The sequence below is a fragment of the Emys orbicularis genome, chromosome 10 (genome assembly GCF_028017835.1).
Source record: "Emys orbicularis isolate rEmyOrb1 chromosome 10, rEmyOrb1.hap1, whole genome shotgun sequence".
Classification (NCBI taxonomy): Eukaryota; Metazoa; Chordata; order Testudines; family Emydidae; genus Emys; species Emys orbicularis.
In genome coordinates, this window is record NC_088692.1 from 28,104,440 (window position 1) to 28,119,281 (window position 14,842).

The 14,842-nt window shown below is 44.4% G+C and overlaps 1 protein-coding gene across 9 annotated transcripts in view; it reads right to left on the minus strand.

The window, feature by feature from the left end:
• Positions 1-14,842, minus strand: part of RBFOX1 (RNA binding fox-1 homolog 1) — a 414,111-nt gene that overhangs the window by 182,908 nt on the left and 216,361 nt on the right. Inside the window, exon 2 of one of the 9 annotated variants that reach the window (XM_065412637.1) lies at positions 7,335-7,340. The exons of the other annotated variants lie outside the window; for them this stretch is intronic. Coding sequence (XP_065268709.1) covers positions 7,335-7,340 — 6 coding nt within the window. The remainder of the gene's footprint in view (positions 1-7,334; positions 7,341-14,842) is intronic. 9 annotated transcript variants of the gene reach the window in all.

A 14,842-nucleotide genomic window follows, 5' to 3' on the forward strand; every position in this document is an offset into this window, starting at 1 on the left:
AGTGTTTTTCTTTTTTTAAAAAAAAGAGGACGTAGAGAAGACTCAGAAAATGAGAGAGCAAGCAGTTGTCTAAAATTGCCTACTGGCAAACACACACACAAATAAATTAATAAAAATAGCAATAAGTCACACACACACACAAATAGATTAATAAAAACAGCAATAGTTCACACTCCATGGCACTGTGAAAGTACTTTTTTTTTTCTTGTTTGTATCATTTCACTCATGCTAGGTCATCTCAGCAAGCTGTGCAGTAACCTTAACTGCTTTACAGAGAAATTGGGACATGAAGGACCCCTTAAATTCAAAATTGCTGATTCCTGGAGGCAAGTGTTCAAGAAAGATTTCTTTGCTCTTTAATTATTTTTTTCTACATAACCATGAGTGTGTGTGCATATATGAATCTCTGTGTGATATATGAATGTGATATATGTGATATATGAATCATGTGTCTATGCGTATGTTAGAGAGTATAACTCAGTCAACTAGCATGTATTGATATTTCTTTGCAATCGTGTTTAGTGTCCAAGCTAACCTACAAACTGCGATTAAAATGTCATAGATATATTTTAAAGGTACAATCTCATAATACAAGATTACTAATATACCGTATCATGTGTCACCCTGTATCATCCTAAAGCTCAGTACAAACTATGGATGCCCGTCTTTAAACACTTACTACAAAACATAGTGATTCCATGAGTCATGCCTTTAAGGTACTACAGAGATCATTAAAGACTGTGTTCAGTTGTAAGTGTTTGTAGGACTTGGCTCTAAGGTTAAAATTATTTTGTCACAGAAGAAAAGAACTAGTTTTCATGGAACACAATGGCAAATTTCTTGGGAAAACATTAACTAACACGAGTACACTGTTGTAATGGGTGAGTATCAATCAAACAATGTTTTAAGCACTGAAAATGACTGAGTACCGACCTAAAGAAAATGAAGCTTACCTACTGTAACTGGAGTTCTTTGAGATGTGCGGTCACTATCTGTATTCCACATGTGGGTACGTACACATGCCATGCACCTGGGTCCAGAAATTCTTCAAAGCAGTGTCCATTGAGCCACACATGTGCAGTAGTTTTCCTCATGTCCACTCAGAAATCCTCTGAGTATATGGCCTATCCCTGCAACTATTATGCTATGGCAACTAGAGATTTTCTAGTGGGTTTGGTTCTTTGGAGGTAGAACAAAAGGGTGCATCTGTCATCGAGGAAGTGAAGTCTCTTGTATGTGGAAGAGGCATGGGGTTTGGGGAAAAATACTCATAAGTGAACTGATTGATATGGAAGTCAGAAATAATTAATCTTGGGGAGGAATTTGGGGTGTAACCTAAGGGTACGTCTACACTTACCGGAGGGTCCGGCGGCAGGCAATCGATGTTCTGGGATCGATCCCGGAAGTGCTCGCCGTCGACGCCGGTACTCCAGCTCGGCGAGAGGAGTACGCAGCATCGACGGGGGAGCCTGCCTGCCGCGTCTGGACCCGCGGTAAGTTCGGACTAAGGTACTTCGAATTCAGCTACGTTATTTGCGTACCTTAGTCCGAAGTGGGGGCTTAGTGGGGACCAGGCCTAAGAGAGACCTTCTCTTTGTGGAATACTGTATACAGAGGGTCTGCCACCATGGCTCCTAGCTCACTGACTCTCCTGGCCAAAGTTACAGTCCCTAACAATGCTACGTTCATAGACAGGTGGGTCATGGCAGATGTCACCATAGGCTCGAAGGCAGACCTGTGAGAGTTGACAGGACAATGGTAAGGTCCCATTGAGGTGTAGGTTTAATGACCGGTGGAAAGGTCCTGATCAATCCCTTCATAAATCAAACACTGATCAGGTGACTAAAAACAGAACCTCTCTCGACTGGCAGGAGGAAGGCACTAATCACTGCTAGGTGTACCTACAGAAAATTAAGGGCCAGTCCTGAAGTCTTTAAAGAGAAGAGATAGTCTGGGATAATCGGAATGTCGACAGTATGAGGCAGATGTTGGTGGCATTGTGCCCAGACTGTGAAGAACCACCAGGTAGCCTGGTAGCAGGCTCTAGTGGAATCTTTCCTACTTTGGTTAAGGATTTCCTGGACAGGGCAGAGCATAAGCATTCTATGTCTGACACCCATCCAAACACCAGGCCCTGAGGTGGAGTGAGCTTAGGGTGACCAGATGTCCCGATTTTATAGGGACAGTTCAGATATTTGAGGCTTTTTCTTATATAGAAGCCTATTACCCCCCACCCCATCCCGATTTTTCACATTTGCTGTCTGGTCACCCTAAGTGAGCCTTATTAAGCACAAAGGCTATTCTGGTTGGTCCTTGTGACAATAAAATGTCCAAGAGCCAGTGTTGAGGATCCTGAACCTCTTCCCGTGGGATCTGTAGATCATTAGCAACCCTTTGTGATAGCTCCTGATACGGACAGTAGTCATCCGGCAGAGAAAGTAATGATGGAGCCCTGTGGGAGTAGCATTACATGTATTTTAGCAAAGGATCTGCTCCAAGGTTCATGCTTGGAGGGGCACTGCTAGTTGGCTGAGGCTGATGTACAAGGGAGTCTCCTGGGTCTGAGCAGGGCCTCATAGCTTCCTCCACCAGGAACTTTTAAAGTCAGAGCTCTTGGGCCTCTCTAGTTCCGGGGCAGAAAGATCGACAAATACTGCACACTGCAGAGATGTGTGCTTCACCCAGGCAGTATAGGCACCATTAATGCTCATCACTGATGGAGAAGTAACGAGTGCAGGAGATGCAATTCTTGAATCCTGGAACTCTGGGCATAGTCCCAGGACCAAGGAGGATTTCCCCCAAACATGCGGGGGATGAGGGGTGGGGGGGATTGCAGAGGGAAAACTATCCTATACCAACTTTATACTAACTATAACTATTAAATTAGACATACAAACTATTTACTATGGGTTTACAGGTTATGCATTGAAAGAGGACACGATTCCGACTCAGACCATGCGGCAGTAAGAAAGAACTGGAGAGGTGTCAACCTACACTGCTTCTTATACCCTTGGTCAAGAACACACGGAAAGCTACTGCGCACGTGCAGGTCAATGGACACTGCTTTGAAGAATTTCCGGACTCGGGCACAGGGGTGAAATACACAGAGGGACCAGCATTCGAAGAACCAAAAAAAAATTTCCGCTAACTTTTAGCCTGTTGGTGCTTTAATTACAAATGCTTCCAGAATTAAAAACTTATTCAAAAGCACAACATATTTCAATAATATCATAGTAAACAATCATCATGGGACATTTACAAAAAGTAAAGGTTTTGTTTAATTGCAATACAATCTGTTGCAGGAAATTCTCTGGTTTTTATGTTCCTCTCTCTCATTTAGCAGTTCAGGGCAATATGAAAACATTTTTTTTTACCACTTACACTGAGGACTGGCACACAAAATATTAGTATTTCTCAAATCTGAAAAATATTCTGCCAAGACTGCCAAAATGAAATTATGATGATTGTGTTCATATGTAGAGTCCAAGGGCCCAATCCTTCTTCCACAGGAGTCATGGAGAGTTTATCCATTGATTTTGATTGTATCAAGTTGGGGGCCAAGGGGAACAGAGTGTGGGGAGGAGAGGGGTCCCAATCCTGGTTCTCATAACAGCTGTTTATATTAATGAAATATGTTGTGCCTTTGAACTTGGAATTCTTAGAATTTGAGAGAGAAAGTGTATAAACAATAATTGACCAAACAGTGAAATACAGCCATCTCTGAAGTAAGACATGCAGCTATTTTATTTCGCATAGCAACACTACAAAAAGGTCTGGGACAGTAAGTGAAGACTAATGTTAGCTCTTCGGGGCAAGGACCGCCTTTTTGTTATGTGTTTGCCTAGTACAAAAGGAGGTCCACGACTGGGGTTCCTACATGCGTCTACAATACAAACAATAATAATGAGTCCAAGTGAATATGCAAGGGAATTTACATAATTGCATTCTGCTAAAGAGAAAATTACTGTAATCTAACCTATTAACTTTCACACACCTTTATTACAAACATACACAATTTCTCCTGTAGATTATTCAGTGTCAAAATTAATTCATCAGAACATTTTAACTAATTTGAGGTTTCTAAATTATATTTTTAGTAATAATGTTCTTTTTAAATAGCAGTGCCATTGAAGTAACAATGCTCTTTGTATTATTTTCTACATGATACACATATCCACAAAGAGCAATACGTGGTTCTATCAGCATTTCTCTAACCTGGGTAGTTCTATATTTACTGATTTTCCTTTCTATTTTGTGAACTTCAATGGTAGCCAGAATCTGAACATTATCTTGCACATTCTTTTTTAAAGTGCTCTAGGTTTTGTTAACAGAAGCTCTCACTACAGACTCATCTGCAAACCCCGTAATTAGCACAAAAAAGCTTGGATCTCCCTGTATAGCTGGGTGATCATGACTGCATTATATTCTTGTGCTGGCACATGTTTTCAAATCAAATATTTAGATACTATTCAGAAACAGCTGGAACTTATGTGAATCCTTATTAAATTAAATAGCAGTTGACACCTTCTGATGCACCTTCCACAACAATAGCAAAAAGACAGCATAGAAAAAACCTGCCTTTCCTCTTCCTCTTCCGTATACCCAGTAGGTATATATTACTATTTTAAGAAGATCAAAGAGAAAAGAAAAAGACCAAAAAATGTTCATTATAACGGAAAATGAAAACATACAAGAACACAGACGTCCCATGCGCACCTTTCAAAGGGCAAGGCTCACTGTGAGGCAGTACCATTCAATGGTTTGGCATCTGCCAATCTATTTGATTGCGCCAATCGGTCAGTAGGGAAAATTAAATTGCCCTCTATAGCAAGCAGTTCCTCAGACTTGTTCTTCCATTTTCAGAGTTTTGTATATTGTGCTTTGGGTGCCTGCAATTCGTGGTTTACCTCATGTTGGAGGCTGAGCTCATGGGACAAGGTCTGGAGAGTTGAGGGCCTCCTGAAGTCTCTCCTCTCTGCTTCAAGGTGAGGCATTTTTGCTGAAGAATTTTCAGTGGGTTAGTATGGAGGCCAATTTAGTTAACACAATATAAAGATGTAGCCTGTTGCTTTAGGAAAAGAACTGTGTTCTTCTTGGCACTCAGTAGTATCAGTAACAATGTTTTCTTTTACAGTTTTGCCAAAGGTTTAAGAGCTTACAGTAAAGCACTTTATAAGGAGAATACATTTGTACCTCAACTGCGTCTTTGGTGTCCCATCTAGTAGAAGGGATCATAAATGATTAGGCAAGAAAACTCAGGATTACTTCTCAATAAACAGGTGATTGTTGTACTGTAATAGATATACTAGAGATTTGGCTAATGGTGCAGGTTTACAGGCACAAAAAGCATAAAAATTGAAGCAGCAAAGAACGGTTACTAACCTCCCATAACTGTTGCTCTTTGAGATGTGTTGCTCATGTGCATTCCAATGTATCAGAAAGTTTTTCCCTCAGTGATATCCGTCAGGTTGCCTCTGGTGCCCCCTGGAGTTGCACCCTCATAGTGCTGGTATAGAGGGCCCCGCCATCCCGCTGCCCGCTCAGTTCCTTCTTGCCAGCTAACTCCAACAGTGAGGAAGATCGGGGGGGCAGGGGTTGGAATGGACATGAGCAACACATCTTGAAGAACAACAGGTACGGGAAGTTAGTAACTGTTTTTTCTTCTTTTTTTGCTTGGTCATGTCCATTCCAATGGAATACTTGCTCACGTCCATTCCAACGCAGATGACTCCCAAGCAGTTGTGCAGGTAGAGGGTTCGGAGTTCAGAAGCACGCTGATTATAGCATCGCTCAGCCAAACCCGCCTCATCTCTAGCTTGATGGGTGATGGCACAATGTGATGTGAACATGTGGACTGATGATGATGTCGCTGCTCTACAGATGTCCTGAATTGGAACCAGTGAATTGGAACCCAGTGATCTGTGATAATGGAGGCCACAACTGGTCCACAAACATAGGAGAAAACAGATCCATACGGTGTCCTGGTATATTGTCCCCAAGTGTCCCATCAAAAGGCCTGTTTAGACCCTGTCAAGTGTCTCAGAGGGACAGTCATTGGGGCAAATAAGAATTGGTATGGAGGCCTCCTTTTGTAGCTTCTGTTCCTTCTGCTGTACTCCTGTCTCTGCTGTGGTGAATAAAAAAGGGATATTGGTTGGGGCTTGTAGTGCTTCATGTTGGGGCTGGCATATGCAGCCCCAGGGATTTAAATGTGGCTCTAGGGTCCTTTAAGATATGCAGCTTCGAGTCTGCTCCAAAAAGAGTGATTTGCCTTCAAACGGAAGGTCGTGAATTGTCTGCTGGACCTCATAGGGCAACCCCAAAGATTGAAGACACAAGCTTCACCTCATGACCACCGCACAAGCAATGGAGTCTGCTGCGTTCAGTGCTGCCTGGAGGGATGCCTTGGTCACTAATTTCCCTCCTCCATTAGGGCCGAGAACTCACTCTGGACTCCTGCAGCAAGAGCTCCCTGAATTTCACCATTGTACTCCAGGAGTTGAAATCATACCAGCCCAGGAGCGCTTGATGATCCTCAGCTGAAGGCTGCCTGTGGAGTAGACCTTTCTGCCAAAAAGGTTGAGGTTTTTGGCATCTTTAGCCTGGGGAATTGTCCCCTCATGTCCCTGTCTCTCCCTTTTGTTCACCGTTGAAACAACCAGCGAGCCCGGGGTGGGAGGGAGTGTACAAAAATTCATACCCCTTGGAAGGACAAAGTACTTCTCCATTCTCTTAGCAGTAAGTTGGAGGGGTGCAGGAGTCTGCCATAGAGCATTTATAGGCTCCAGGGTGGCATCGTTCAATGGCAGGGTCACCCGCAATGGCCCTAAGGCCGCTAAAATATCAACTAGGGTGTGGGAGGATTTGGAGATCTCTTCTTCCTAGATACCCAGGTTCTGGGCTACCCTGCTCAGGAGCTCCTGGTGCACCCTGTAATCGTCTTGGGTGGGGTGCCATAGCTGTTCCCGCCACTGCCTTGTCGGAAAAGGAGGAAGAAGCTGACTGTACCAACACAGGTCCCGGTACTTCTCCCTCTTCCCCAGATGGGTCCCAAGAGAGGGGGAGTCCTGTTGTTCGGTACTGGGTATGGCACCAGGGACCGATCCCCATTCTGACAGGGATGGCGGGGAGCTCTTGACACCGATATACTGGAGTAGGACCTTCTGGACTGGGGGCCATGGATTGGCTGGAAAGCCCAGGGATTCAGAATGGACACTGCAGTGGCATTTGCCATTGTGCTGGCAGTAGTGTGCCTCAGTTCATGTCAGCCATAGGGTGCCACCGATTAGAGCAGTGTCTGCTCCTGTGTGAGGCACAGGACTCCACTTCCAAACTGGAATCTGAGGAGTCACTTCTCGGTGAGCAGGGCAGAGTGGTACCCACCGGTGCCAGAGAACGGTGCCAGGAGGGAGGAGATTGGCGCTGCGCCATCCTGGCTGGCTTGCTCTTCAACAGCACCTGTTTTGTTGCCACAGTGGTCCTCGTTTCTGGTGCTGCCACTGTTAATTCCCGAATGACCAGGTAGGTAGCACAGGGAGGGAGAGAAAGTCCCTTGCTGCCTCAAACACCTCCAGTGTTGATGGCAGTGCCACAGCTGTCAAATCCTCGTGGCTCTTCCTGGGCAGGGAGTCCAATGATATCAGATCCAAAAGCCCGCTTCCTGGGGCCAGAGTCAACAGAACCATTCGCCCTGCTGGCATCTACGAGCAGCCTGGCATGGGTTGCACCCTATCAGCGTCTCTATTGCCCAAAGACCTTGGGGTTGGAGAATGCCCCCGGTCGGTCATTCTCTGCTTTTTCCTTGGCACTGGCGATAGGGAGTGGTGGTGAGAGTCCTGGGCCAGAGTTGACTTCCTTGGCGCCGGAGATGCATGTCGGTGCTGGGAGTCCCTGGCCGTCGGCGCGGAATCCTTCCTTGGTGCTGGGGAGGAGGAATGGCGCTGTGCTTTCCTCAGAGACTTCTCTGGGGCACTTCTCACAGAAGTCAAAGTGCTCGTGCTGAGTCCCATGACTCAGCTGCGAAGGGGGACGGATTGCTGCCTCCAGAGGAGGAACTTAAGTCTGGTGTCCCTGTCCCTTTTTCTTCTGGATCTGAAGCCCCTGCAGATCCTGCACCGCTCTCGCAAGTGTGTCTCTCCCAGATACTTAAGGCAGCTAGCGTGTGGGTCACTAACCGGCATTGATTTGTGGCATGATGCACATTGTTTGAACCCTTGGGACCGAGGCATACCTTGGTGCCCAGGAAAGGGATAGCCCTGCTGAGCGGGGTTCACTACTGACTACACTACTACTAATTAACTAACTAAACTTAAATCTACAGCAGGGGTGGGCAAACTATGCCCCGCGGGCCACATCCGGCCCACCAGCCGATTTAATTCGGCCCTTGAGCTCCCATACTTGCCCCGCTCCCACGCTCCAGCCAGAGAGCGGAGTCAATGGCCGCTCTGTGCACGTGCCGCAGCTCCGCACAGCTCCCGAAAGCAGCGGCATGTCCCCCCTCCGGCTCCTATGTTTACGGGCAGCCAGGGGGCTCCGTGCACTTCCCCCACAGCTCCCATTGGCTGGGAACTGCGTCCAATGGGAGCTGCAGGTGCGACGCCTGCGGATGGGGCAGCGCAGAGAGCTGCCTGGCTGCACCTCCACGTAGGAGCCGGAGGGGATACATGCTGCTGCTTCCAGGAGCTGCCTGAGGTAAGCGCCACCTGGAGCCTGCACCCCTGAGCTCCTCCTGCACCCCATCCCCCGCCTTGATCCCCCTCCCATCCTCCGAACCCTCAGTCCCAGCGCAGAGCACCCTCCTGAACCCCAAATCCCTCATCCCCAGGCCCCCCAGAGCCCACACCCCCAGCCAGAGCCCTCACCCCCTCCAAGTCCCCAACCCCAATTTCGTGAGCATTCATGGCCCGCCATACAATTTCCATACCCAGATGTGGCCCTCGGGCCAAAAAGTTTGCCCCACCCCTGCTCTACAGGTAACCAGTCACAATTTTACAGAACCAGTCCACTGAGAGAAGGTGCTTGCAGAAGCGTAAGAGTGAACAGAAGTTCAAGCAACCGTCACGGGCAGTAAGAAGGAACTGAAGGGGTAGTGGGACCCTAGATACCAGCGCTATGAGGGTAAGACTCCAGGGGGCACTAGAGCCAACCCGATGGATGCCACTGAGGGAAAAACTTTCCGGCGGCAGTGCTCGGGGCGAGCACACACCTACATTGGAGTGGACATGAGCAAGCACTCAAAGAAGAATAATCTTTATAAACACTATATGAGATGTACTAGGTAAATACAATGAGTCAAACGCTGGTCTTAGCATGAGGCCTAAGTTAGTGGGGAATCTCCATAGAGTCTTGGGGAAAAAATCATCCTTTCACTCTGCAGAGCTACTTTATACCTGCTACAGCAGCCTTAGGGCTTCAGCATCCCTTATGGCTTCATGTGGTGGGGGATGAAAATGGCTGTAGTTGTGCAACAAACTCCTTCCCTGACCTGCTCTCAAAATGTTGTAAGTGCCGGGGAGCACAGCTCTATGCCACCTCGGGGTGATAGCTTAGAATCTTAGCCTACTCCTCCATTCAGTTTTTCTGTAGTTAGGACCAAAGGTAGCCCAACAGAGGAGTGGACGAGATTTGCCCCAATGTCTGTATAATCCACTGGTGATTGTATTATACAGAGGATATGAGCTGTTATAGCCCCCATTTACAGAAGTGAGAAAGAGAAAAGAAAGGCAGTGACTGAAAGGGAAAAATATGCACAAAGCCTATGACAGAATAACAGAACAGAGGCATCGTATGTATGCAGTTCTTTTAAAATGTATGAGGGGAGGATCATATTTATATCTCCTTAAAACACATTTCTGATGAGTTATTAAAGAAATGCAATGTATTTGCCATGTTACAACATGGTGACCACAGTGTAACTAAGTATTCAACATTGATCATGTAAGCAAAAAAGCACCTATTGTATATAACTATGCCTCATACCATGATTGCCAAGGTCAAGATACCCTTTTATCACTCTTTGTGGAGCTAATGACTCTATTCTATATTGTCCAATTAAACGGGTTTCATAAAGAGAAAAATAGAAGAGGGCTTTTTCTTTCCCCTTGAGAGAAGAACAATGCACACTTTTTGGCATAAGTAGCCTATTTAAATGTGTATTTTAATAAACTAGTTCTTGCATGTGTAAAATTTTAAATTGTTTTAGACAGGGACTAGCAACTATATGAAACTTTAAAGCTGATGGTAAAGAAGAGGGCAAGTGTGGGCAGACTTAGGGCAGTGATGGTAAAATCAATTTCAGAAGTGCTGCTTTAAAAATAATTAAATATGTTACTGTATCTGTATTATGACTGTATTATATTGACTAATACCATTCTTTTTGTACACAAAGGAATACAAAAATGGGTAATAAATTACTAAAGAACACTCTCCTTTCAGCTCTGTTTATATCCACATTAAACACTGTAATTATAAATCCACTGGAGATTAGAATCATTAATGCACTTGTCCCCCTTCCCTCCTACACTCTATAAAAGGTAACTAATCTGTAATTACAGAACCAGCTACACATGGTTTCATTACTGAGGGCCAGATCCTATTGTCAGGGAGATTGGATGGATCTCCTGGTTATATGTGGATCTTCAAATGAGAGCGGGGAAGCAGAAACCTACCCCAGTCCTCCTCTGCCTGCAGCACAGATCTCAACATGCAGACCGGGCTTTCCATATTAACACTATTTCAATACAATATTAATCCTCAACTAATAGCAAGATTCATACCCAGGGCCGGCTCCAGGCACCAGCTTAACAAGCAGGTGCTTGGGGCGGCCAAGGGAGAGGGGCGGCACCTGCGGCAATTTGGGGGCGGCAGGTCCCTCACTCCCTCTAGGAGCGAAGGACCTGCCGCTGAACTGCCGCCGCCGATCGCGGCTTTTTTTTTCTTTTTCTTCCAATTGCCGCCGCCGATCGCGGCTTTTTTTTTTTTTTTTTTTTGCTTGGGGCGGCAGAAATGCTGGAGCCGGCCCTGTTCATATCTAGAGGAAGATTAAGCATGTGCTGCTAGTTTAAAGGCACTTTGTTTCAGCAGCCATACACAGAACACCCCTGTACTTATCTCTCCACCTGGAATTTCTAAAAACTGTCACCCGAGCATTTTCAGAACTGCTGATCACTCTCAGCTCCCAATGAGTTTTCAAATAATGCCACATATCACAAAAAAGCCAAATACTATGCAACATCTTTACTGGACCTCCCTTCCCTTACTCCCCAATCTAGTTCAGTACCAAACGAAACTATAGCATCTAGTTGGCACTAGAACACATGCCAGTGAAATGACGAGTTTGTTCTTTACTTACTTTTGGCTGTGACATCACCTAGGATCTGCCATATCATTGCTAAACTGTGGCATATAACACACTGCTGGAAATTTGTGGGTGGATCTATTCCTGAGGTCAGCCAGGAAGTGCCTTTGTGTCAACTGACATGTGCCTTACTAGTATTGCTGGAGAGGTAAAGAAAAATGGTTGAATTAAGTGACTCTCCCTAGCTGATCACAGGAAAGGACATGTCAGCCAAGGAATAACAGTAAGTGAGCCATACATAGGTTAGACATATAAATAGTGCTATAAAAGGAAATGAGAAAGAGAAAGGGAGAGAGCGCGAGAGAGAGCATGTGTGTCTCTCTCTCACACACACACTCAGAGACCTATTGGTGGTTCGCTACTGTCAGCAGCTCTCGTCAGGCCTGACATATATATCAGTCCAGCTAACACACTTTTATCATAATCTATCTCTAAAAGGGGTCATGTACGGTATCATATACAAAGTGATAACATGCTGGTTCTGAAAATCATTGTATGATGTATGTACAATAGATATAGATATGTGCTGCAAATGTGTTCTTAACATGTATTTGGCAAGCAGTTCCTAAGCCATGCCTGTTCCAGACAAAGGAATGTGGTTCCACCTAACTGAATGTGTCTCCAATATAAATTAGGCAAGGTATGGCTGAATGCAAAGAAAAGCACATTTATATGCAAGGTAAACAGAGCGATCAGGAGAGCAAGTGGGGAAAGATTACTATATAATCTCGATAGGGGATGGAGACCGCATCCCAAGGAAGCCCTCCTTCCTCTTGAAACAAGGTCAATGAATTTTATGGCATCTACCTCCCAGCGGGAGAGAAGCTAGGCCTGGGCTTACTTTTCAAAGAACATATTTCAAAGGTTTACTGGGCTATAAAGACAGGATCTGAACGTCAAGTGATTAGCAACTGAATCAACTGATTGTATACAATATTACTGTATTATAGAAGCGTATACAGTGAGGTCTTTGATGAAAGTCTGTGACACATTGGTAATTAATATAATTGTGAAATGTGTGCATTAACATTACATGAGGAATTGTAATATTCACTGATATTATACTTTAACATCTGTGACCAAACACAGGGACAAACAGGTTCTCTCCCACACAGGAGGGAAGGTAGCAATCTACCTGTCTCCCATGTAACTTAAGCATTATGGAATCAAAATGATGGAAGCCTCATTTATGTATGAATCAGGAGGAGGAGGGAAATCAACAGGAAGGGAAGATCAGCAGGAGGCCCTCCTGTCTCTTGTAACAGGGTCAATGAACTTTTGGAGATTGAAGCAGAAATATAAAGCCATTTTGGTATCCATCACTTGGGGGATACAAGGAGCCAGAGCTCTTGGAATCACAGAACATTGGATCCTTCAGCCAAGGGGGTTTAAGTCCCTGGGAACTGAGTATAGGTGAGAAACCTAATTTGCTGAAATTAAGTTTTAGTTTTAGAAGCATATTTTTACTTTTGTTTGCTTGTAACCCTTTGTCTTTATTCCTTATACTTGGTATCACTTAATTCTATGTCCTTTTGTTAAATAGCCTGTTTTACTTTTACTAGTCACTAATTCAGTGCTGTGACCGAAGTAAGTGTATTTGTCAAAAAACGGTTAAATTAATGAGCTGCTGTGTATTATCTCTTTAAAGGAGCAACAATCTTAACTTATGTGAATATTCACTACGTGGGCTGGACACTACAGTGAGACATCGCTGGGGAACTCGGGAGCTGGGGGCACACTGGTTTTTACCTGGCAGATAAGGTTTGGACTGGCAGAGTTTGTTGGCAAGGCAGACAAGCTAGTGTGTCAGAGAGCTGTCACCCAGCTTAACGCTCACCTGCTAAGACTGAGAGGGATAACATGGTAACACTCAATTCTGGGAACCTCAGCAGATTGTCATGGGGGAAAGGATGAAAAAGGAGGGGACAGACGGCTGTTGGGGGGGAGGGAAATTGGAGGTGTAACCAAGTGAAAAGGCATTTTAAAACATGCTATGTGGGGAAAAAAGTTGTAACATATCATAAGATGAGTCACTAAACCAACCTTTCCCCCACCCATCTGTAGCCATGTAGAGGAGTAACCACAGTTTGCTGTGCAACCCTGGGCAAGGGATTTCAAGTTAACAGAAATCAAGCATAAAGAGCTGGGATGGAGAAGAGGTCGTCTTTAAGAAATCGTTATCTCCCCAGCTTTTGGCTACGGGTCTGTTAGGTTTCATTTAATTATTGCTCCCTTGACTTACTGACCTTTCTGTTGAATGGTTGGCCTCACACATAGCAAGGATCTGGGATGTTCCAGGGTTTACTTGGCCTAAAAGGCCACATATATTATCCTCTGAATCCAGCCATTACACAAAGCACTATTGCTTCTCAGATTACATTGCAACTGTAAGTGTTGCCATGAAAAATTGTCCACTTCTGATAAAATTGCAAACAAACGGCTACCACTTGCATGACAATTATGGAGGGAAGGGGGAGAAGCATCATTAGCTGAGTCTCGTGGGCTACTCCTATACACAGTGAAAATGGGAGTTAATTTTCACCTCCCACCAAAAAAAAGATAAGGATCAATTTTAATTTATGTTATACTGTGAAGAAGAGATGCAGAAGGTCAAATACAATTTAAGTAGTAATTAGCTATTTCACTGTAACAAAGTCCCCTTTGAAATCTGTGCTTTGTTTATTCAGCAGAATATAGTACTCAAATGTTTTTCTTGAGACATCAGAACCCTACACATGGCAAAGCATTTGGATGCCACAGATACTTAGACTGCAGAGAGAAGAAAAAGTCAGTGAAATATGAAAAGAATTGGGAATGAGGAGAGGAGAATATAAGGAGCAAAAAGATTTGAAATCAAGTATTGTTAACTCTTTCACTACTGAGCCAGGGAACTGCCTGAAATTGTTTAATTGGTTGATTTTATTTGGGAGATCAGAAAAGATTCTGTGTTGACAAGGGAAGAGGGAGTCAGAAATAACTTTTTCAGGATGTGGGGGTGTTAGTAACTATGTCCCTGTCTGATAGGCAAAAAGAGTTAGCTTAACATGATTGAAAAGTCCTCATAAGATAACATTTTTTAGATCATTTTGAGCGGGTAATGCCAACCAGCAGACTGATCTAAAAGTTTCACCTGCATCATACCGAGCATTAAGAGGGCTTTCCAATCATGTTAAGCTAATTTGATTGAGATAACACAATTAAAGGAAGCAACCTCTTTGTCCATCGAGACATAGTATAATCGATAAAGCCAGCCCCTCACTTATTTTGGGCATTAGCATCACTAATGCGGTACTGTCAACCACAAACATTAAAAAAATCAGACGTTTGATTTTAAAACTCACAATATTTTAAGAATTATAAATCTGGGGTCTTTTTAATTCATCTTCTGGTTTTAAGCACATTTTCAATCTTTTTTCCACACCGTAAGTGGTAGACATTTACTGAGAGGGAGTGGATAAAACCAGAGACTTTTGTGTAATCAAAGTG